This window comes from Hyperoodon ampullatus, assembly GCF_949752795.1.
Source record: "Hyperoodon ampullatus genome assembly, chromosome: 4".
In the NCBI taxonomy this organism is placed as follows: domain Eukaryota; kingdom Metazoa; phylum Chordata; class Mammalia; order Artiodactyla; family Ziphiidae; genus Hyperoodon; species Hyperoodon ampullatus.
The window spans coordinates 121313927-121339432 of NC_136917.1; the positions used below are offsets into that span (position 1 = coordinate 121313927).

The 25506-nt window shown below is 41.1% G+C and overlaps 1 protein-coding gene across 2 annotated transcripts in view; it reads right to left on the bottom strand.

The window, feature by feature from the left end:
* The window catches only part of PIK3R1 (phosphoinositide-3-kinase regulatory subunit 1), a gene marked incomplete at both ends in the record, with an annotated part of 74247 nt that overhangs the window by 16386 nt on the left and 32355 nt on the right, over positions 1–25506 (bottom strand). Inside the window, 5 exons of one of the 2 annotated variants that reach the window (XM_079702294.1) lie at positions 104–183; positions 401–602; positions 1386–1517; positions 7266–7340; positions 7780–7872. In XM_079702294.1, coding sequence (XP_079558420.1) covers positions 104–183; positions 401–602; positions 1386–1517; positions 7266–7340; positions 7780–7872 — 582 coding nt within the window. Of the gene's footprint in view, positions 1–103; positions 184–400; positions 603–1385; positions 1518–7205; positions 7341–7779; positions 7873–25506 lie in introns of both variants that reach the window. The other variant, XM_079702293.1, reaches the window with a different exon arrangement.

A 25506-nucleotide genomic window follows, 5' to 3' on the forward strand; every position in this document is an offset into this window, starting at 1 on the left:
TCCACGAGAAACTTATGGCACTTCCGAGGAGACTAAAAACCACCATTTTTCAGGCTCTAAAAAATGAACAGTGAGGGAATTTTAAATGTTCCGAAGGCATTACCTGGTGCAGGCTGGCGTTCATTCCATTCGGTGGAGATTAAAATTTCTATAACTTTTACGAGGTGTTCAGTATTCTCAGAACTACAAAAAAAAAAAAAAAAAAAAAAAAAGAGATCGATTAGACACCTTTTTCCCTAAACAACAAACTTATTTTCATTTCTGCATATTCAAGTGAATGTATCTGATGGAACTATGTACAAGCATTTGTGAACTGGTATCTTCAGAAGCAGCTTAATGACCCATAAACTTAGGACTACCCTCATCACCCCAAAATCCAGGTTGCTCTTCTAACACTTACCTGGCTGCTGGGAATCTGAAAAGCAGGGGGCTGAAGAGTTCAGAGAGTACTCTTGCATTCAAAAGATTTTTGCTGGATGTTTGAGAGAGCTTGAAGAAATGTTTTAGCAAATACTGCAGCGTGAGCCAATACTGATGAGGTATGCTGGGCGACCTAATGAGCTTCTTCAACAGCTGGATGTATTCTTCAGAGCTTTGCACTTCTACAGGTTAAAGAAAGAAAGAAAGAAAGAAAGCAAAAGGAATAAGAGACTGTTTCTAGCTATTAGTGAATAAACACGTAGACAATTTCTGTTCTAGCTACCGAGGGATCACTTAAAAGGAAGGCATCAGAAACAGCAGACAATACATTTGCTCTTCTCATTAGAAAAGGCATTATGAGAAAGTCAAAATCTCAAGTCAAGTGGAAATGCAAGAAACTCTTGGTGTACAAAACCACAAGAAGTTCTCGGTGTGCTGCCGTCCACGGAGCGGCTTCAAGTGTGATTGGCTAATTCGGAGGAGCAGCAGATAAGTATCACAGGTTTTAACTTTGAAGATTTCAAACCACAATTTCCTGTCCCCAAAGCACTTTAACTGAGCATTAGATCCTAAAACGGAGAGTCCTCTTCCCTCAACTCATTTTCTAATGGCCACTGGAGGAAGGTGATGGGAACATCCCCAGTCACTGGGTCCTAGTCCGGTTCCCTGAATCCAGTGCTGGCACTTGGCAGGCTGAGGCATTCGCTGACATAGTGAACCTTAAAATACTGATAAAAGGTTAACAATTAGCCATTTCAACATGTGGACAGCCTTCCTAAGCAAACTAGAATCTGGCTCTTCTATCAGATGCCCTGGTTAAGGGAGGGCATTTGTGCTGATGGGGTTGGGGGCAGACCCCTCCTAACATTTTCTAAGAAATCTCTCTTTATCTGCATCCCTTGAGTTGACAAGTACATCCACATCTCAATACACGTTCAGGGAGGTTCGCAGAAGACACAACACACCTGGGGCTAAAGAAACCATTTCATTGTAAACGGCTACTGGAATGACAGGATTTGGTAAGTCCAGGAGATAGCGTTTGAAAGCGTCTGCTAAAACGTGCACATCGATCATTTCCAAGTCCACGGAGGCAGCATCTATGGTAGAAATATGCAAAAAAAACTTTTTCAGACATTTTATGCATTGGTTGGACCGATTTTCTTTCTTTTTTTTTTTTTTTGCGGTACGCGGGCCTCTCACTGTTGTGGCCTCTCCCGCTGCGGAGCACAGGCTCTGGACGCGCAGGCTCAGCGGCCATGGCTCACGGGCCCAGCCGCTCCGCAGCATGTGGGATCTTCCCGGACCGGGGCACGAACCCATGTCCCCTGCATCAGCAGGTGGACTCTCGACCACTGCGCCACCAGGGGAGCCCGTGGGCCGATTTTCTGAATGTGCGACTTCAGTGTGACACATGAAAGGAAGCAGTATGAGGACAAATGTAAGATGCTTGCGTATTTATGAGCAGTGTTTCTGGCAGGGGTTGCTCCTGGCATTTCGAATAGAACATTTTTCCCTTGTGTAGGTCTGTCCCCCACCCTGTAAGCATTTAGCGTGAAGGCCCCTGCCCACGATGATGCCAGGAACACATTCCCAGACTTCGGGGGCAACAAAAAACAGTGCTCCTGTCGTGGGCTGAACTGTTTCCCCTACAATTCATATGTTGAAGCCCCAACTCCCAGCACCTCGGAATATGAATACATTTGGAGACAGGGCCTTTAAAGCGGTGTTTAAATTAAAATGGGGCCATTAGAGTGGGCCCTAATCAATTTGACTGGTATTATAAGAGGAGGAAATTTGGACAAAGAGACACCGAGGGTGCACGTACACAGGACACAGCAAGGAAGCGGCCATCTGTAAGCCAAGGAGAGAGGCCTCAGAAGAAACCCAACCTGCCTTGATCTGGGACTTCTAGCCTCCAGAACTGTGAGAAAATAGGTTTCTGTTTTTTAAGCCACCCAGTCTGTGAAATGTTGTTATGGCAGCCACGGCAAACAAATGCAGCCCCCCACAACGTTTGCAAGTACGTTCTGGACGGTGGCTCTGCCCTGATTGAGAAGGGTTCTGTTCTAGGGATGGTGAATCACACAGTAAATACTTCCTAAAATTGCAACAAGAAAACATGACGTGCAAATCCATAGATTTCCTAAAATTTGAATTGCTCAATACTGCATATCAGAACTAATATAAATTTAACCCAATAAAGTACAGACTGATTGATTAAACAGTAAGCTATGACAGAATTTTAGCAGTCAATCTCAAGAAGGGCCATAAAAGTGACGTGAACATCTTTAGCATGTTTCTCCCTAGTTCTGACAGGGTATTCTGATTAAGATATTACTAATATAACTGGGGGGCACTGAACTATCTCAGAAGAAAGATAAGACAGGCAGGCTGTCCAGTAAGTCCTTCATCTGGAAAACAGGTCAGGCAATTCAACACTGGGGTGGTATGAAGCACAGCCGCTCTCTGAGTACTTGGGGTATAGAATGAGGCACACTGCCCGGTGGAAAGAGGGGTGCTGCAGGCAGGACGGACCCCGGTCACTGCTGAAGGAGGCACACTACTGACAGGAAAGAGGACTTGAGGGAAATTATCTGGGGACTCGTGCATGTACTCAGCGGAGAACAGGGGCCCTGACGAGCAAAATACTGCATTTCTAAACAGCTGTATTAATCGTGGCGTTCAAAATGAGTCGGAAAGGAGCGCTGCTGGAAGTGCCGATACCGCTCGTGGTAATCTGGATTTCAGGACCGTTAGAAACGTGTGAGACATTATCAAGAAATCACCTAACTAGGAGACTGACAGGACTGGGTTGTGGCCTAGGAGAGGATGAGAGAGAATCAAAGTTTACTCGCAGGTATTCAGCATGAGAAGGAGAAGGGGCATCCTGGATGCCCATGAACCAGGTGTGACATTATAAAGCACTTAGGCTGGGTTAACAAAGCTCCTTGGATGCATCATCATCAGCCAGACCTGTCCCACTAACTAGGCAGAACTTATGAAAGATAATCGCACAATACCATAAAGCTCAGGAAAGTCCTGAGCTGGTAGCAAATGTGGATAGGTTAGTTTGAGGAAAAGAATGAAAAGGTGGAGAAGCAAGGGCTTAAATCACTTAAATGTCCCACAAAGAACCAACCAGAGGCATACGACATCTCTAATAAGTGTGGGGAAGGGCAAGACTGGGTCTCTGCATAAAGGGTCCATGTGGCAAGTAATGCAACTACTAGTGTGACTGTCACACAAAACTGTGCGTGCATCTCTGTTGGAGCATTCCATAGCCACCCACTCTACAGCAAGCTGCTGCCCCCTCCCCCCAAATTTGCCCCCTGTATACTTCATTTAATATCACTTTGCCCAGCCAATTCTTATTACTTAATCTGCTCATCCTAAAACACCATTTGGTGATGAGGTATAAACATTAAGATGCGAAAGGTTCCACACGTCCCCCCTGCAGGAGTCATCTCTCTATGACACCTGACACTTCCCACTATGGTGATTGCGAGTGTCTCTCCTAGACTGACAGTCCCTCCAGGGCACGGACTGTGGCTCTCACCTGCTCTTCTCACATCCCTCAGTGCTCAGCAGAGAATGTGCTTGTTGAATGTTTGTGAGCTGAGCTACACAAAGCCCTGAGAGTGACGTTCATTCACTGAAGCCCTTCTCCAACACATGAGGTGTATTCCAAAGAGCCTTTATAACCTTTGAATGAAATAACCTTATTTCAACTCTTTGGATCAGCTCACCTTATGTCAAATTCCACTAGAGCCGATGTAGTATGTTCTATTTATTTATAGACAACTTCTAAAGCTCCTTGGGGTTTCTGACTTCTATTCTAGCAGTCTCCTTTTCTGCATTAAAGCTATGCTAATGTGCTCTTCCAAGAGCTAGACACATCTGTCATGTGATGACAGTGGAAGTTAGTTCAGAGAGAGCCACCCCATCTTTAGGTCTGGGTTGGGGCGTTTCCACCCTCTTCTACCCTGCTTTTCTGAGTCTACTCCTGACGGGCAACCAGTAGACTCTCCAACACTTCACCCCTTCTCCCACTGGAATGGAGTCCCCTCCCCGACTGATCTCTATCTAAGTAAAGGGTTCTCAACTGGGGTCCTCAATTTTGCTGCTCCACCTCCACCCTTAGGAGACATCTCTCAACACCCGGAGACATTTCCGATTGTCACAACCGGGGGAAAATCCCACTGGCATCTAGTGGGTGGAGGCCAGGAGTGCTGCTGAAACCCTACAACGCACAGAACGGCCCCCTGACAACAAAGAATTATCCATCCTAAAATGTCCACAGTGCTGAGGCTGCAGAAGGCTGATTTTAAAAATTGAGGTATCTTGGGACTTCCCTGGAGGTCCAGTGGTTAAGACTCTGTGCTTCTGGTGCAGAGGGGTGTGGGATCGATCCCTGGTCGGGAAACTAAGATCCCACATGCCGTGTGGCACAGCCAAAAAAAAAAATCTCTACCGTTTCTTTAAAAAAAATAAAAATAAATTAAAATTGAGGTATCTTGACATACAGCATTATATCAGTTTCAGGTGTACCACATAATGATTTGATATTTGTATATACCATTGTTAAACCATCTCCACAGTAAGTCTAGTTAATATCCATCACCACGCAGAGTCACACACATAGGTTTTTCTTGTAATGAGAACTTTTAAAGGAAAAGCCTAATTCAGGTTAAGAGAAACCAAAAGAGAGAGAGAAAGAGAGAAAGAAAATAATTCACACCATTAAAATTTAAAAAAAACAAGAAAGAAATATTTTATTTTAGGGGAATATAGTGGGGGAAAAACAAGAATAAGGGCTTTTAGAGTCAGAACAATTTGGATGCAAGTCACGGCTTTACCATCAGCAGTTACTAATATTTATATCACAAGACTGATGTGTGGATGAAATAAAATAACTTAGTAGGTGCTAATAAATGTAGGCTGTTGTCCTCCACCCACGCCTGTCCTTTTCAGACATTGGTAATTCATGGGGTTGGTTCACAGCCATACTTTTTGTTTTTAGTGTAAGTGACTTATCTTTGAGCTTCCTCCAGGATATTACGATTTTTTATAGACTGAAAAATCCTCAGGCTGGAAACAGTCCTGGAGGATCCTCACTCCTAAATTGAGATAATGTTTACTCTTTTTGTTTTGCCACAAAATTCACTTTTATAGCACAAAATTCAAGGGAAACCAGTTTTCTATGTGTGTTTTCATCTCAAATGCGGAAAGAAAGCTGTCTGTCAAAATATCTTGTTGAAGTGAATTTGGGTTATTTATTCCATCTTACAGGTGGTGTGAAGCTTTTTTTAAAGCCCAACTGCATCATTTTGTTTTGGGTCACATTTAAAAACGTAACCGCTCTTTCGCAAATAACTCCCATTTCATCAGTCTCTGAAGTCAAAACACTTCCTGTGGCTTTTAACAAGTTCGATTTGACCAATTTTCTGACCAAAACACGTATCTCAATTTCAATTGGCTAGGACAAAATTTGGTGTTTCCTTAACACCCTGTTAAAGCTGTTAAGAGATAAAGAAAAGCAAGTCTTTCCACCTTGACTTTTCTGCCAGTCAACCTCTAATGACCTACTCTGGATGTGTGTAGGAGGATGTGCCCTGTGTGTGTGTAAGACTGATTTCCATGTACAAAGGAAAAATGAAAGTTAAAAAAAAATTTTTTTTTTAAGCTTCAAACATTTGGGCGGTGCATTTCAAGTAAAACTATCGACTGATAAAGATCTAATCTCCTTCTTTTTTCCCAGAAACATCTTTTCTAGAAATTTTTATAAGCTGTCTCGTTTTGAAGCTGCCTCACACTTCTAATTTTTTTGTTTATTAAATGTCATGTGGGCATTCTTTGCATAACTGCACGTCTGAAAGTGCTTCGTCCAAAACTGGGTTTCACTCCTTTTGGTTCAAACACCCAAATTCAGTTAAAATAGTGTGAGACAAAAAATTAGTAATAAAAAGAAAAGTACTGGGAGGGAATGAAGGATCTGAGAGATTCTAGAAGTTGATGTAGAAGATGACTTGCTAGAATGATGGCCAGTAAACTTACATTTGTACAGTTTTATTCTGTATGGCAAAGGAGGGAAGGGACAAATAATAAAGCCACCACTTGGTTAAATTAATTGATGTCATTTAACCAATGGTGTGCTTGAGCCGACTTGTACTGGCTCACAATTCTTCCCAAGAGTTCAGTGATAGCACATTGGTAGCTTGAAATTAACCACGGTGAGAAGACTTACACCACAGAAGTGGGTAAGTGCTACAAACCAGGGCTTCCCCCCCTGAGTTGGTTTACCAGCACATTACAAATGATAACAATATCATGATGTTACTTGATGTAAATATGGCATGAAAAGGCAAGCAAGCAAGGAAGGAAGACAGAAAGAAAGGAAAAAGAAAAGGAAAAAGAGAGAGAAAGGGAAAAAGGGAAAGGTCAGAAGAGACCTTTGTTAAATGGCATAGACTTATAACTAATTTTTTAACTGGTCCAGATGAATTAGATGTAGCCAATGGCAGGGTCAGAGAAAGATGGTAGATAAGCAGAGGCAGAGAAATCCCAAGATGCTTCTCTCCTCTGCAGTTTCTACAGCACCCAGAGGCTCATGGCTGTGATGACAGCCAAGTACCTGCAGGCAGGCAGGCACACACACCCCAACTCAGGAGACAAACACCAGAGGTCTGCCCTCTTACCGTAACAGGGCAGAGGGAAGTGTGCATATTTCTGAGCTCCCTTCAAACTGAGAACGTTGCACACTTAAGCTCACATGTTTTGTGCTTTACCTGAAACAGAAAGGTAAGAATCGTCTTTCCCATGTGTATTTCTAGCTCTGTGACACTCACCACAATCAAGAAGCTGTCGTAATTCTGCTGGGTTGCTGGAGCTCTGTGTTCTGTATAGAGTTGAACATTCCAGACCTAGGACACAAAACATACTGAGTATGCAAAACACAGCTCTCTGGAGAATGTGTGAGCCTGCGGCCAGAGAGACATTCCAGTTTCCATCCAGTGTCTATTCTAGATGTGTACCAAATATTCCTGGAAGTCAACTCCTACTATTCATCTTATCTGGCATGTCAATAATTTTGGCCACATCACCTGGCTACTGAGGAGCAAGTTAATTCTCTTTATTAAAATAGGGAGAAGTTAACAGTTTCCATACAATAACTACATTTTAGTGTAGAGTCAGAAGTCAGACCAAGATTATCTCCCCAGGTCACTGCAACAAACAGCTTGTGGGTCCAGCACAGGTAGCAAGGAGTGTATTTAATGAATGTCCACGAGACAAATATAAATGATAACACCCACGAAATCAGGCCATAACCCGTTAACCGATTCCCTCTACCAGTTGGATTACCTTTCTTTTCAATGGCTTCCACTAGCTTGATAAGAAGCGGTGGAGCAACGTCAGGAGGGGCGAACTGCTCTGCAAGGTCTGGAAGAGTCGAAGCTGCAAATAAACACAATTGCGCGGTTATGTTTAATTGGGAGTAATCCCATGCAGTGAACATCAGTGAAGATGACTAGAACACAAAGTCATGTAGTTCCACTGGGATGGCAGCAACCTCAGGCCGCAACGAGAGAGAGCCCGTACTGGGTCCTGTGTTTAGAAGGCTCCTTGCGGGCCACCCCCCAGCTGTGCCTCTTCCCACGGTGTGATGAGTTTGGGGGGCCAAGGGGACATGCCCACTGCTTCTCTCCTAGGACACACTCAGAACACTTCCCAGAAGCTTGGAATCCCTTGCCCCAGTGGCCTCTCGGGCCTCTTCCCCAGGTCCATCCTCCCCAGGGCAGACCTCCCCGCAGGGGTGCCCCTTTGGACCTGGGGCGTGGGCGACGGCTGTGGGGAGTGGGGATCAGGATGGAACGGAGTCTGGATGCGCAAAGGTCCTGGCAGCGCAGGGCCAAGCCAGGGGTGGGCTGGGAACCAGCTCTCCCCATATCACCACACTCTCAGGCAGAACTGAGAACCCAAGAACTCTAAATTCAAATCTGGCTTCCTGGTCATTGTGAAGAAGTAACTTCCCAGGTAGGAGAATGGAACATATCTTACTGAACAGTCTGTTAACAATCAATATATGATTTATAACTTTAAAATATTTAGATACAGGCTGCTTGGCCTTCCTTTTGTATTTTTGCCCCAAGCCCCACAAATGGTGGGGTGGGCTTAATATCAGATCCGAAGCCAGTACAAATGATCCCTGGCCACTTGAGACTCAAATTAAATCCCCATGGACCTGCTCTTGAAAAGCCTTTATTTGCTTACATATGTTTTGGTCAGTTAATATCTTAAGAAATGTGGTGCTTTCATGAACTTGTTTCCACGCTTTTATTGACATGTTTTACCAAATGATACAAAGGAAAAAAAAAGTCTAATTGGATGACACAAATAATGCCCTTCAACATAACACTGATAACTGTATTTTCACTCCAAAAATATACGAAAGTACAAATATTTTTCTCATAATATACCAGAAGAGGGAGCTAAATATACTCATCTCAAATTTTTCAAAGTGCAAAATATAGGTAAAACGACAGTCTTCATGAAAATACCTACATGTGCAGTCTGTTTATCAGCCATCAATAAATAATTTGTAGACACTTAAGGTTCAATGCTGTGTATATACTCTCACCTAGGAATAGTTAATATAATCTAATAAGAAAGACTAAATACTGACAATTTTGTTTCAATGAGATTTTAGTGGTGTGATTTTTATTATAAGCCATATATCATGTTAAATAAGCACATTTCTAATGAAGCCCATCTTTCTAACAGTGAGTCAGCATAGAAAAACAACAGATTCACAAGACAATAGTCAAGTAAGATTATGCTAAATTTTGACCTTAGAGAATTAAGTATGATTTACGTCATTTTGGAAACCCAGGCCCTGTAGTAGAAGACCCTTTTAGGTGGCACTGTTTCCTGAGATAGACAGTAATGTGACCTTGCCACCTAACGCTATTAGCTATTCCAAGTACCCAGGATAAAAGGAGAGGAGCTAAGTTATGGAAGAAAATCCTATAGCAGCACTCTCCAGAAGGACTTTCTGTGATGACGGAAATGTTCTATTAGCTGTGCTACCTAACAAGTGCTCCTGAGCACTTGAAATGTAGCTATTGCAATAGAGGAAGTGAATTTTTAATGTTTGTGATTTAAAATGAGATAGCTGTATGTAGCTAGTGACCACACTGTTGAAGAGTGCAGTCCTATAGCCTGAGCAAGGGCAAGTTTTGTCAACAACAGATGAAAGATTCCTGAGTTGACTTCATGCTACAAAGACCCCACTAAAAGCTGTCTCAGAGGACATGGCATCTGGACACGGGGCTTATCAACATCTGAACGCAGGGCACACAAAATTTATCACTCAGTTTCCTGGGCCACTTTGTCCTACTGCAACAGCACTTGAACACATTTCGCACTTCATGAAAGCAGGACAGATATGCCACTGACTTGCCAGACAGTCACGATGCAGAGAGCTGAATGGACACTTCATCTCACGGGTGCTTCCCCCGCTGGCCTGTGCCTATGGATCATCTGGAGAACTTGCCAGGCAGACAGAATGCTGGGTATGACTACAAACCCCCAGAATCAGAATATCCAGAAATGGAGCTAGTCATCTGTTTTGGGTTAGTAGTAAGTTTTAGGACATGCTATATATGATAAGCAAATCCATGCGGGTGACCCCCACCCCCTGCCTGAAAAAATCCGTCACCCAAATCTGTTAAAATATGAGTATACCTGAAAAGCACTTAAAAATACAAATATCTTGGGGTGGGGGGAGGGATAAATTAGGAGGTTGGGATTAACACATACATACTACTATATATATAATAGATAACCAACAAGGACCTACTGTAGAGCACAGGGAACTAGACTCAATATTTTGCAATAACCTATAAGGGAAGAGAATCTGAAGAATATATATATGAAACTGAATCGCTGTGCTGTATACCTGGAACTAACACAATATTGTAAATCAACTATACTTTAATAAAAAAATACAAATATCTTGAAAGTTTCATAGTTTTTTTTTTGGTTAAAAGCACTGTAAAATAAAAAAAGGAATACTATAAAATGAAAGAGCATAGCATCTCATTCCTCTGATAAAGTATAGACTACTTCCCTTTGCCTTAGATTATCAGCTCACAAAAATAGCCTCCCTCATAGATGCCTTCTACACTGAGCAAAATGAAATATCATCCTATCGGCACATGTAACAGAAGGAAAACATAAAGGTAGAGACATGTTGTAGAGAAATATTAATTAGGACTCACTGTAGCTTCTCTTCTTAGCTCTCTCAAACTTAGAGATCTCAGCACAGCCAAATGCAAAAAGCTAAAGATTAAACAGTAAATGCATGAAGCCACATATCCACACGACACTCATCCAACTAACATGCATCGTTCTTCTTTTCCTTCCCTCATAAATTACACAGGCATTTTTTTAAATTAAAAGAAGAAAAAAAACCCCTTAAAGTTGGCAACTAAAAATGGAATTACTTAAAAAAGGTTTATCTCCTTTCAGAATCTTATCAACACAATTATTTCTGCAGGCAAATATGAAAGTTAAATTAAGTGATAATTAAAGATTTCACCTAATTGTGATTGAAATATGCACCCAAGAGCTGTTATATTACTGGGTTGGCAAATACTACATATAAAATTGTTTCTGCCACTCTTATTTCTTCACTTCAGCTTGAAGAAGGAGGAAAAAAAAAAAGCCTTTCCTTAGTCCTTTCAATGTTTCTTTGGCAAAACATGGTAGTTTACTTTCCATGCAGCATATCCTGAGCTGCAAAATATCATTTGTTTCACTCATACAAGTACTACATGAAGTTTCTAAAAAGCATTGTGATGGCTATCAGGTATCTATAACAACATTTTTCTCAAAGTACACCCCAGAATACTTTAAAAAGAAAAAAACTAGACATATATATTAGGAAGTACAGGTACTCCTTTGTAACACATCGAGTGAATTTACCACTGAATTTTGTTAATATTGAAAAAAGCTTATTACCCAATTGTATAAAGCATCATAACTGATCAAAGTTTTTCAATGGGAGTTTTGAAAGGTAAATTTTACAAAGAGACAAGGTTTTTTAAAATAACAATTCAAGGATTTCCTATTCTCTAGTACAATATCTATGATTCAATCCATTTCCCCTTTAAAATATTTAAACATATGGGATGTGGAAGCTTCACCCAGTAAGCTTTTAAAGTTCACATTTTCTATTTCGGGCAATAGGATCAATTAACAGTGAAAGTCTAAAAAGCATTCTAAAGCAAAATATTATTTCAACAATCCTAAAATCAACTATTCCTTTAATTTTATTAAATACACAAGGTCAATATTTACGCTTCCGTTAGATCCCATTTAAAAAAATTCCAACAGGAAATGACAATTGCTAGGAAGTACCAAATTTGGCAAGTTGTTCTTTGAAAAGTCCATGATAAAGTACCACATCATACAGTTCAATAAACTAAAACATAATGGAACTAAACACACACACACACACACACAATGTAGAGATCGTACATGGTGGCTATTAAACAAAACACAAATTAGCAGAGCATGATCCTCATCAAGTTTACATGTAAGTTCTCATTTGATTTCACCTTTCAGACAGATTTTTATATCTGAATGAGGAATGTTTTTTGGGTTTTGAATCCTGCTGTAGCCAGTGTACACGTCTGGAGAGCCAAGTCTACTCTTAAAACTGGGTGAATTTTAGATTCCTCTATGACAAGCCAACACCAGTTTTTCACTTAGCTGAATCACTTTTCATCAAAAGAAATCAGTATTACTTAAGGAGAAAGAAGATAAGAAAGAACAGCAAAAGGGTCTAAAAGCAGTGGTGAAGCCAAGACGTGTATTGTTTCAAAAAAAGAGAGGATATCAGTCTTTAACAGGAACACCAATGAAGTCGGTGTCCCAGGTTGTAGAAAGAATTTTTTTTTTTTTTTTTTTTTTTTGGTACGCGGGCCTCTCACTGCCTTGGCCTCTCCCCCCGCGGAGCACAGGCTCCGGACGAGCAGGCTCAGTGGTCATGGCTCACGGGCTCAGCCGCTCCGCGGCATGCGGGATCCTCCCGGACCAGGGCACAAACCCGCGTCCCCAGCACTGGCAGGCGGACTCCCAACCACTGCGCCACCACAGAAGCCCTGTAGAAAGAATTTTTGATGACACATCATAGGTGCTGCATTTTCCACTAGTTCTATTTTCCCCCTTTGCCCTGGTGACAACGAGTCACACAGAAGAGAGCCTTCTCTCCCGACTTAGGCCCTTCCCAAATCACTAACATGGACAGGCCTGAACAGTCCCTGGGCACCAGTGGTGTGTGGGAGATAGTGGCATGCCTCACGTTAAATGGTGCCAATACCGCTACAAAGTGCAAGATGAAACCAGCACACAGCTACACCTTTTGGAGGCCTTCTCCATAAAAAAGGATATTTTAGAGTTAGTGCCTGGAAGGGACGGATGGAAAGTTTAAGCTGAAATTCTGGGACTCCAGAGACTGCCCAAGCCAAGTATTCCATTACTGATGGAAGCAGCTTGGACGTACATAAAAAGCTGCCACTTACCTTTTAAAATGTAATACAAATACACAGAAAAGAAAGTATATGCAAAGTGTGGATCTATATTAAATCAAGATGCTTGTCTGTTAAATTGCAGCTGAATCAAAACTTTAGTCCTGCCTAAAACAGTCTCTCTCATTCTTTCAAATGAAAAATGTACATTCTGACAGAATCCAACAGCCCCTTAAAAGGATCGTACACCACGATCAAGTGGGGTTTATTCCAGGAATGCAAGGATTTTTCAATATACGCAAATCAATCAACGTGATACACCATATTAACAAATTGAAGGAGAAAAACCATATGATCATCTCAATAGATGCAGAGAAAGCTTTCGACAAAATTCAACACCCATTTATGATAAAAACCCTGCAGAAAGTAGGCATAGAGGAAACTTTCCTCAACATAATAAAGGCCATATATGACAAACCCACAGCCAACATCATCCTCAATGGTGAAAAACTGAAACCATTTCCACTAAGGTCAGGAACAAGACAAGGTTGCCCACTCTCACCACTCTTATTCAACATAGTTTTGGAAGTTTTAGCCACATCAATCAGAGAAGAAAAGGAAATAAAAGGAATCCAAATTGGAAAAGAAGAAGTAAAGTTGTCACTGTTTGCAGATGACATGATACTATACATAGAGAATCCTAAAGATGCTACCAGAAAACTACTAGAGCTAATCAATGAATTTGGTAAAGTAGCAGGATACAAAATTAATGCACAGAAATCTCTGGCATTCCTATACACTAATGATGAAAAATCTGAAAGTGAAATCAAGAGAACACTCCCATTTACCCTTGCAACAAAAAGAATAAAATATCTAGGAATAAACCTAACTAAGGAGACAAAAGACCTGTATGCAGAAAATTATAAGATACTGATGAAAGAAATTAAAGATGATACAAATAGATGGAGAGATATACCATGTTCTTGGATTGGAAGAATCAACATTGTGAAAATGACTCTACTACCCAAAGCAATCTACAGATTCAATCCAATCCCTATCAAACTACCAGTGGCATTTTTCACATAACTAAACAAAAAATTTCACAATTTGTATGGAAACACAAAAGACCCCGAATAGCCAAAGCAATCTTGAGAACGAAAAACGGAGCTGGAGGAATCAGGCTCCCTGACTTCAGACTATACTACAAAGCTACAGTAATCAAGACAGTATGGTACTGGCACAAAAACAGAAAGATAGATCAATGGAACAGGATAGAAAGCCCAGAGATAAACCCATGCACATATAGTCACCTTATCTTTGATAAAGGAGGCAGGAATGTACAGTGGAGAAAAGACAGCCTCTTCAATAAGTGGTGCTGGGAAAACTGGACAGGTGCATGTAAAAGTAGGAGATTAGATCACTCCCTAACACCATACACAAAAATAAGCTCAAAATGGATTAAAGACCTAAATGTAAGGCCAGAAACTATCAAACTCTTAGAGGAAAACATAGGCAGAACACTCTATGACATAAATCACAGCAAGATCCTTTTTGATCCACCTCCTAGAGAAATGGAAATAAAAACAAAAATAAACACACGGGACCTAATGAAACTTCAAAGCTTTTGCACAGCAAAGGAAACCATAAACAAGACCAAAAGACAACCCTCAGAATGGGAGAAAATATTTGCAAATGAAGCAACTGACAAAGGATTAATCTCCAAAATTTATAAGCAGGTCATGCAGCTCAATAACAAAAAAACAAACAACCCAATCCAAAAATGGGCAGAAGACCTAAATAGACATTTCTCCAAAGAAGATATACAGACTGCCAACAAACACATGAAAGAATGCTCAACATCATTAATCATTAGAGAAATGCAAATCAAAACTACAATGAGATATCATCTCACACCTGTCAGAATGGTCATCATCAAAAAATCTAGAAACAATAAATGCTGGAGAGGGTGTGGAGAAAAGGGAACACTTTTGCACTGCTGGTGGGAATGTGAATTGGTACAGCCACTATGGAGAACAGTATGGAGGTTCCTTAAAAAACTACAAATAGAACTACCATATGACCCAGCAATCCCACTACTGGCATATACCCTGAGAAAACCATAATTCAAAAAGAGTCATGTACAAAATGTTCATTGCAGCTCTATTTACAATAGCCCGGAGATGGAAACAACCTAAGTGTCCATCATTGGATGAATGGGTAAAGAAGATGTGGCATATATATACAATGGAATATTACTCAGCCATAAAAAGAAACGAAATTGAGCTCTTTGTAATGAGGTGGATGGACCTAGAGTGTGTCATACAGAGTGAAGTCAGAAAGAGAAAGACAAATACCGTATGCTAACACATATATATGGAATTTAAGGAAAAAAAAGAAAAAAATGTCACGAAGAACCTGGGGGTAGGACAGGAATGGAGACGTGGACCTACTGGGGAATGGACTTGGGGATATGGGGAGGGGGAGGGGTAAGCTGTGACAGGGCGGGAGGGTGGCATGGACATATATACACTACCAAGCGTGCAATGGATAGCTAGTGGGAAGCAGCTGCATAGCACAGGGAGATCAGCTTGGTGCTTTGTGACCACCTAAAGGGGTGGGATGGGGGGGGATGGGAGATGCAAGAGGGAAGAGATATGGGAACATATGTATATGTATAACTGATTCACTTTGTTGTGAAGCAGAAACTGGCACACCACTGTAAAGCAATTATACTCCAATAAAGATGTAAAAAAAAATGTACATTCTGATGGGCAAAAATCTAACAAATCCCTATACTTTTCTTAAATTAACCTTATAAGCATGTTCATATTTTATGCTTATAATGGTTAATACTCTGAAGGTTTAAACTTCTTAAGTTCTATGGGCAAAGCCATAACGAATGCTGGCTAAGATAATGCAGTTAAAAACTGAAACAAAGGAAAAAAAAAAAAAGAAAAGAAAAAAACCCCACCACCACCAATTATGAGTTCCTTAATTCTGGAACACACCTGTTTAATCAGCAGTAGAGAAATTATTAAAAACACAGGTTTAAAGCCAAAGAGACCTGGGTTTTAATCTTGGTTTTGCCACTTACTGAGTGTAATCGTGGGCATGCTAATTAACTTGAATCCCAGTTTCTTCATCTGTAAAATGGGAATAATTTTAAGTGTAACAAGGATTAAATGAATACTGTATAAACAAACATGGGTAAGCACAGTGCCTAGAATGTAGCAAGCACAAACTAATGGGTAGCTATTATTAATTGAGACTTATTCGTGTAATATTTTTCATTATTATTTACAGATTTTTAAAATACCCAATTGCAATGGCAAATTTTAACACCAGAAATTATTATAAGACAGAAAGAATTCTCAATACTTTTTTAAGGTGGAAAACAGGAAACATTTAATTAGGGTAGACATCTGCATTTTGCCTTTCTACATACAAAAACACTCAATATCTTTTCAGAAGTCATATCTAAATTATCACATGATTTTCAATACATTGCACTTTCTCCTATAAGGACTATCTGAGTTATTATACTCCAGTTTTCTGAATGTAAGGGAAAGATGAAGTTGGAAGGATATTGAACTTGGTGGAAACAAGGATTTTTCTTTTGCAGGAGAAGGAAGGAAAAAAAATAGGGGCAACTGAAAATGGGAGTAGAAAGAGTAGATGTGAAAGTAAATCTTCAGCCATAACTACACTATTCTCAGGGATAACTAGTCAGAGGCAATTAATAAGAGTTGTCAACAGATTTAAACAAGAAGTTTGCAAATCTTTTCAGACACCCTAAACTAATTAGTCTTTAATATCTTTAAGTTTATCTTCTCCCGTTTATCTCTTCTGCTTCACAGCTTAAAAACAAATGAAAGGGATCTGAGATCCTCTGCCCATTTAATTCATTTCTAGACAAGAGACTATACAGGAAACAAACAGCAGGCAAAGACTTTATTAAACATAAGCAGACATTACAGCCTCGCTTCTGATGGCCTCGGCTAAAGCCTCTGCTTGGAGATTGAAATGCAAGATTACACTTAATCTTTGACAGGCTAGCCTAATTGTGATTCTTATCACCTAAATTGGAGTCTGATTTAAAGATTACAATTTACAGCGTACAGCAAATTAAGATTCTGGGCAGGAGATAAATGGGGAAGAGAAGGGAACACCCTCCTCTCCCCACCAGGAAAATAATTTATAGTTGAGTCCCCGGGATTTCGGAGGCTAATGGCTTATAAGGGAAGTTGATCCTTTGGTCTGTTGGCTTAGAAAGATTTTGTATGACGTGTGACTGAGAGGCCCCAAAAAGGAAGGAAAGAAGGGAAAATCATGTGACACATACCCAATGGGCCCTTGAGTTTCTTGGGTGAATGACTATTACTGAACATCAATTAGGACTCACACCTCCACACTCAGTATTTTACAGACACGCTTTCACTTATTTTTCATAGCAGTTCCTTATCACCCTCAATTTAAAGGTGGGGAGACTGAGAGAAATTAAGTCATTTGGTCACAAAGCTCATGAATAGTGTCCCTGAGTTCAGCTTGGACCTGTTTCTCTCCACCAGAGTCTACAAGTCCCAGTCAAGGAGAGAAACCTGTGATAAGTTTCCCCGAATTTCACACCAAGGCTAATTTAAGGGTAACTGTGGCAAGGGTGTCACATGACACACAGATACTCCATCCTACAAGTGGGCAGCCACAGTACTTTCTGGTGTGTTCAAGTAAAATGACCCTCATAATACGAGCTTTTGAGCTTCCCCCCAAATAAACAAGTCAGTACATTGCCCGTCACTAGAAAACATCTTGAACTGCAGATAATTAAGGTCATAAAGAGAAAACAATGGGAGCCCCATGAGCAACAAGAGGGAGGTTGGGGCCCCAGGTGAGCCATGCTCTCTCCCTAGGGGCAGAACATGGCACTCACTTCTTTCCAACTTTTATCTGACAACAGATTTCACGGTCAAAGGCAGAAAATGGTAGAAATGCTTAAAAACAATATAGCAGGCTCTTCCAATGTAACTTGAGAAACCCCAATCTCACAAGAATTGAAGGATCCTCTGATCAGGAGAGGGAGGAGGTAAGAGAGAAACTGGACAGAAGGACACTACTGGGGAAACCAGAGACCAGAAAGAAGCATTTCGGTGGAGGCTGGAACCTCACTAACTAAGAGTGAAGAAGCAGGACATTGGCTGACCAAGGAGAGAGGGCAGAGGCGGGCACTGCCGAAGAGGCAAAGCTGTCCAGTGAGCCAGTTTTAAGAAGGCCCAGATGGAAATCAGAGAAAAGAACCACCAGATTCTGTTCCAGTAACTAAAGAAAGAGCAGGGCTTTTTCTCTGACAACTGTAAACATACCAGAAAGAACTGTATAGTGAATGTCCATATATCCTCATCCTAGATTCTATAATTAACATTTACTATATTTAAATATTTACTATATTTATTACATATCTTTCCATCAGCCCATCTTACTTTTTTGGATGCATCTCAAAGTAAGGTGTAGAAATCAGGTGCCGTGGACTGAACTGCATCCCTCCAAATTCACATGTTGAAGCCTTAACTCCCAATGTGAGGCCATTTGGAGATGCGACCTTTGGGAGGTAATTAAGTAGACATCATGAGGGTGGGGGCCATCACGATGGGATTAGTGCCCTTATAAGAAGAGACACCAGAGAGCTTCCTCTTTCTCTCTCTGCCACATGAGAACACAAAATGAGGCACTGTCTGCAAGCCAGGTAAGGGCCCCCACCAGAACTCAACCATGCTGGCACCTAGACCTCAGACCTTCAGCCACATGAACGGAACTGAGAAACCAATTTTTGTTGTTTAAGCCACCCAGGATATGGTATTTTGTCATGGCAATCCGAGCTACCTAACACATCAACATGTTATACCCAAAGAGAGGAAAGATGCTGTAAATCTAGAAAAAAATTAATGCCAAATACAAATTCTACCAGCATTTAGTAAACATCCTCTGTGTCAGACAGAATACTCCCAAGAGCAGATGTTTAGGGCAGTGCTTCCTAAACTTTAATGTGGATTAATAACCTGATTCAGTAGATCAGGGTGAGGTTCAGGATTTTGCATTTGCAGCAAGCTCCCAGGTGATGCCCAGGCTGCTGGTCCTCAGACCACACTTTGAGTAGCAAGGATTAAGAGTGAACCCACCAATCAGAGAGAGGAAATCCAGATCTCTGTGGGAGACAGACTCCCAACGATTAACCTCCACACTGATAACTTGTTGCCTAAATGTCCTGGCTTCATGGGCTGATCTTATACCAGATCCCGTGGCCCAACATCTAAACATGTGTCAGGCAAGTGAGGCTGCCTAACTCAGAGGGTCTGGCTATCAAATCTAATTAGATCTGCTATTATACCCAATTAGATACCAAAAGAGAGAGATTAGCATTTTTCTTCTCTTCCAAGGTTCTGGCTGATGGAAGCCTTCATTTAAAGATCACCAGCAAAACGCAGACCAAGTAGTGTGACCTTATTACTACTGCTCTGTGCATCTGTGTACCATTGTGTGGGGTGAGATCGCGTGGGTCACAACTTGCCCAAGGTCCCACAGAAGTTCAGGCCAAGGGCTAGAACTCAGTTCTGATGTCCACATCAGAGCTTTTCCTACTTTGCCACATTCAAGAAAACTCAGCTCTTTAAATTTAGGGGGTAGGGGGATGGTGGTGGGAAGGCAAGGATATATTAGAAAGGCTGACCTAACACATTACTACTACTACTACTACTACTGATAGTTCCCATCTACTTGTAGTATTAGTTCCCAATACTACTGATAGTATTGAATAATAAGTTCAATTGGAAACTGCTCAATGCTTTATGTGCTTTATCTCATTTCGTGTGCAGAACCTTGTGTGGTATTATACTTGTCCCCATTTTACAGAGGAGGAAACTGAGGCTAAGTTTAGCAAGTTGGTCAAAGACATGCCAGCAGTCAGTGGTAAAGCTAGGATTTTAAAGAACAGATCAACTTCCAAGCTGGCCATAAAACCACTCCATGAACCTCATTTCCTCCTTAGGCAGACCTGCTGCATGACGCCATGCTGGAGCCATGAGAAGGGGGTGGAAAATCTTTGCAGGATACTGATGGTGAAGCACTTGGCAACAGGAGACACCCACAGCTACAACCCTTAATGACAAGAGGTGCGTTTGTTCAACCTGAGCTTGGACTGGAGGGCCAGCTTCTCGCCATCACCTCGGCTTTATCAGGATTAAACTCTTGCCAGTCCACTCAGCCAGGCTAAATATTTTCAGGACAGCATTTATTAAATATTTTCTCATAAGGCTAAACTAAGCACATTCTTCCCCAAGGATGTAATGGGTTTTGTTTAGCTAAATATAGCTGGCTAACATCACTTTCAGCAAGGTACAAATGGACTTATTTTCGTTAATCATCAGATGCAGAAAGGGCCCAGCAAAAAATTTACCAAAATTATATATATACATATAGTAACTTATATTTCAAAGATTCCAAAATGAAATATTAATACGATATGCTTAATAAGTATATGAAGGGAGTTAAAATGCTCATGATCAAAGAGGTAGAGAAAAGGAAAAAGATGACCTGTCTATAGGATTGGAAAGAAAAAGAAAATAAAGGCGAGAAAGACAACGGGCCTGAAAATAACTGAATAGAAAATTCCCTATCAGCAAGCACAGAAAACTAAGAAGGGAAGATAGTATTTAATCATACTTTTTGATTAAATGTTTTTTAAAAAATCACTGATAGAAAACTAACCTATCCACATATACAATAAAGGGTAGCAACTGTGAGACAAAAGTAAACACAACCATTAACAATTGTGTAAGGAATCAGAATTTTTAAAAAACAGAGCAATACTTTCACTACCTCAGACAAATGTGAGTAATTCTTGTGGGCTAATAAATTCTCTCACCTCACAATGTACAAAAATCAATGGTGAAATGAACAAGAGGCTATTCACCTCTCAGCTAAAGAAATCCACGGACTTGTTCTGGATATGATTTTCTTTTTAAACATAACAATTTTAGATGGGTCAATTTGGGCAGCAGTTGGATCATATCATTACGTTCTCAAAAAAAGGCACAGGGTAATAAATAGTACTATGCTATAAGACTTATGTGTACCAGACTAATCTACCCTTTAAAAAAAAAAAAAAAACTGTGATAGACAGGAGGTTCTACAGACAGACCAGAAGCAAAATATAAAACATATTGATTTTAGAAAGATATCTATGTTCCCAAAAAGATGATCACAAGTGAGCTAAAAAATATAGATAGGTGACATCTGAGGAGTGGGTGTATTTTTATAATGGCTTAAAATTCAGCAGGGCTGACTATATCATAGCGGCTATGTCAAATATAACAAGTGGTCAAAGAAAAGGAATGAAGAAAAAAGTTAAGCTTGCCCCAGATACATAAGTATTCAATCAGTCATTTTCATCAACCCTTTAGATTCTTGATAGAAAATACGTTGGTAACAATCTGTAGGTCGCACCCTGTTCAAACTTCCAGTGAAAAGTGGGAATGGTCAGAAAAACGCTGGTTTCCTACAATGGAGATATTGCAATACCTGTGATGTTGTTAATGAAAAAAGGACCCAGTCACCTCTTTCTTAACCACCAGAGCAACCTATGCTTCACTTTGTTGCACCACTTCTGTCTTCAGTTAAAAGGGAAGTGATAGGGCCTGAACCACGGGAGCGAGTTTTGTACATTTTGTTCTGTTAGATTAGGCCTCAGTAACTTTATGAATTATGAGCTGTCAACTACTTTTTCATCTGCTATAGAATATGCTTCTTAGAAATTGTGGCTATAAATAAGTCAACAGATGTTTTTTGCTGGCTTCAACAGGAGCTTGGGTAATTTTTAAAAAGGGGCTAGGTGAAGTTAAGCAAATTAATCCAAAAAGCTGTATTAGCTTTCCCCCCATTGGTCACTTTTTGCATTAGCCTTTTAAAGACTAAAGACTTTCATTTTAGTCTGTAAAATACTTTTTGGCTATTACTTGAACATAATCTATTGGAGAAACTAAAAATGAGGGTCTTTTAACACACTGCATCCTTTCTGTGACTTCTGTTTAAAAAAAAAAAAAAAAGCGCTGGGCTTCCCTGGTGGCGCAGTGCTTGAGAGTCCGCCTGCCGATGCAGGGGACGTGGGTTCGTGCCCCGGTCCGGGAAGATCCCAAATGCCGCGGAGAGGCTGGGCCTGTGAGCCATGCCGCTGAGCCTGCGCGTCCGGAGCCTGTGCTCCGCAACGGGAGAGGCCACAACAGTGAGAGGCCCGCGTACCGCAAAAAAAAAAAAAAGTGCTATTAAATGCCATACCTATGCAGGATTATTTTTGTATCATATGAAAAACAATTGAAAAGCCACTGTGTCATAGTAGAAAAAGAAATAGATGATAGGTAAGGACATGAGTTCTAGATCTGGCAATAACAGATTGGGGAACTTTGGGGAAAACATTTAATATCTCTGGGTCTTGAAGTGGTCAAGTTTAGATAAGAAGTTCTAAAATAATTTCTACTTCTTAAAATTTCATGATTTGAAGATTAACGTCAAGGAGATCACATGGCCAATATAAAATACTAAATTGCATTTAATCATGAATTACTCTAAAAATAACTCTATATTCCCTTTAGCCACCATATTGTTGCAAAGCTGGCAAAAATCACAGGCACCTGGGGATGGCTGGTGTTGGCATCAAGCAACAACTTACTTCAAATATGGGGGGGGCGGATAAATTAAATAAATTAAGTGGGAAAATGGCAAAATCTAGTTATATTTCATTAGGATAGTTTATAATTTCTAACAGGGAAGGGGAAACTTTTTTTTAAGTGTTTTAAAGTGAGATATAAACTTTCACTTTGCCAGAATGAACAGTAAATTCAAAAGAACTAAAACCTTTCTCACATTTCCGTACATGGATCTAACGGAAGACAAGTAACCACATGTTCTTCAATGTACTCCAAAGCCATGGCTGCTACAAGTCAGGGAATGTAACGCTAATTGGCTTCTATATACCATGGTCTAGGGGGGCGGGGGGAGGGCAGATCAGGAAATGGAGAGTGAGGGTCCGGCCAAGTGAGGAAGGCGGGAGGGCTGAGCAGTCACTGGCCTAGATGCTGCTCTAGTGCCTTAGGTCATTTCCTTGAGTCATGGTAACAGCCTTGCAAAGTCCATGGGTCTCATCGTGTACGTGGGAAAGACTCGGGACAGGTTGGATGGCTATGACAAGATCGCTTGACTAGTGTTTGCCAGGGCAGATATCACGACCCACATTTGTCTGAATCCAAGGGCCCTGCTCTTTCTACTTCACCTGTGATTTCTCCTACAGGGAGTTTTCTCCTGTTCACCGTCTTCTGAGTTTCTGAATCAAGTTGCTTATAAATGCAGTTCCTTTCAACATCTTGAGATTTCCACCCAATGCCCAGCTGGGTTCTAAGAGATGGGCGGGCCCATGCAAAATGAGCTGGTGATCTACGCTATGCAGTCAGTGAGTACAAGTATCAGTGATAAAAGAGGTAAAGGGGTGAATTAGATACTCAGAGGAAACTGCTCTGTTCCCCAAACCCTAGATCTTTGGGTTTGGGGAAGAGAGCAGTCCCAAGTCCAGTACAACCTCTGGACTTGGGACTGGGACTGGCCATTCAGTCATCTGAAAAATAATTCATTCTCAAAAATGTGGCAGTAGGAATAATCCCAAATCGCACAAGACCAGGAATAAAACATTCAAGATTGCCCTTAGTAGCTGAGGCTCTCATTACCACCATAGTAATAATAATAACGGGTAACATTTGTGATGTGTCAGGTACTGTGCTAAATTGCTTTACTGAAATTATTAGATTATGAGGAAGGTTCTATCAGCATCCCCATTTTACACAGGAGAAAACTGAGGCTCAGAGAGTTTAAGTGCTTTGTCCAGGCTCACACAGCTGCTCCAGTCAGAGCCAGGACTTAACTGAGAGGGGTTTAGAGAACAAAACGGCACCTTCCTTGCAAGGGATCCTTCTGTACTAATTGTGTGTCATTCCCTCTGAGTGCCACAGGGCACGTGTTTTCTTTAAAGACTGCACCTTTCCTTGGTGCAGCCCCGTGCACTACTCTGGAAACTGGGATGGCCAAGAGCCAGACCACAGAGTTAGGGAAAAAACAAAGCTGACTAGAGTTCTCCAGTCAAAGGACAGACCTGAAATGCAGAGAGCTCAAGAACAGCATTCCCTAAGGACTTTCCTTTTGGTCCAGTGGTTAAGACTCTGCACTCCCAATGCAGGGGACCCAGGTTCAATCCCTAGTGAGAGAATTAGATCCCGCATGCCACAACTAAGACCCAGCGTAGCCAAATAAATAAATATTAAAAAGAGAGAGAGAGAGAACAGCACTCCCTGACTGGCCCATGTCCCTATTAACCACATTTTTTGAATTCTATGATATTCTACAGGATGTTGAGCATACGTGCACTGTCCCACAAAGGAGAGAACTCCCCAGGCATGGTGAACACTAACCCTCTCCATCGCTGAAAATCACAGTATGAGATGGACCATTTCCAAGGTCCTGTCTTTGACCAGGTAACAGTTCATTTTGGAAGAAAAGACACAGATATACATGAAAAGAAATCTAACAGAATATGCAAAATAGTTGAGTTTATACCAGAAATTCAGAGAAAGAGGGCTTTCAGTACCTTTGATGGTGGGGTCCAAATGTAAGCCATATACATTAAAATTTTCTAATAGCCACGTTACCAGCAAAAAGAAACAGAGGAAAGTTTAATCTTTTATTTAATAATATATATCCAAAGCACTATCGCTTCAAAATATGATCAGTATAAAAGTTATTAATGAGCTATTTGACATTTTTCATTTCTTTTTTTTTACACTCACAGCACATCTCAATTTAGACCAGCCACATTTCTCAAATGTGACTGTGACATTTGGCTGGTGGACACTGTACTGGGCAGCACAGCCCTAGAAGGACAGCCTTCAGTTTGTCTCAGTGTGAATTCGGTTATCTGCAGAAGATGTTAGCTTTGGGATCAACACTAAAAAGATATACAAAAAAGAACCATATTCCTTAAATCCCAAGAGATCAAATAAGAGTTCTGAGTTCTTTACTTTTAGTGTGTAATGAGTACAACCAGCTTTAACCATACTGTGAAGGCACTGAGTCCAGGCTGACTGGGAGCTGGGGCACCTGCAGGGTTCATTATACACGAAGAACCTTCTGGAAGACTAGGCAGCAGAGGCCTGGTGTCCATCACAGTGCCTGGCCTGGAGTCAGGACATTAGGCAGACCTATAAGTCGGTTCTTCAGAACTGCCATGATTAGTAAAACTGCTTCGTCTGGTGGCTCTCCATCTGTTACTGGTTACCCTTAAAATTTGCATTCAGGGCTTCCCTGGTGGTGCAGTGGTTTAGAGTCCGCCTGCCGATGCAGGGGACACGGGTTCGTGCCCCGGTCCGGGAGGATCCCACATGCCACAGAGCGGCTGGGCCCGTGAGCCATGGCCCCTGAGCCTGCGCATCTGGAGCCTGTGCTCCGCAATGGGAGAGGCCGCAACAGTGAG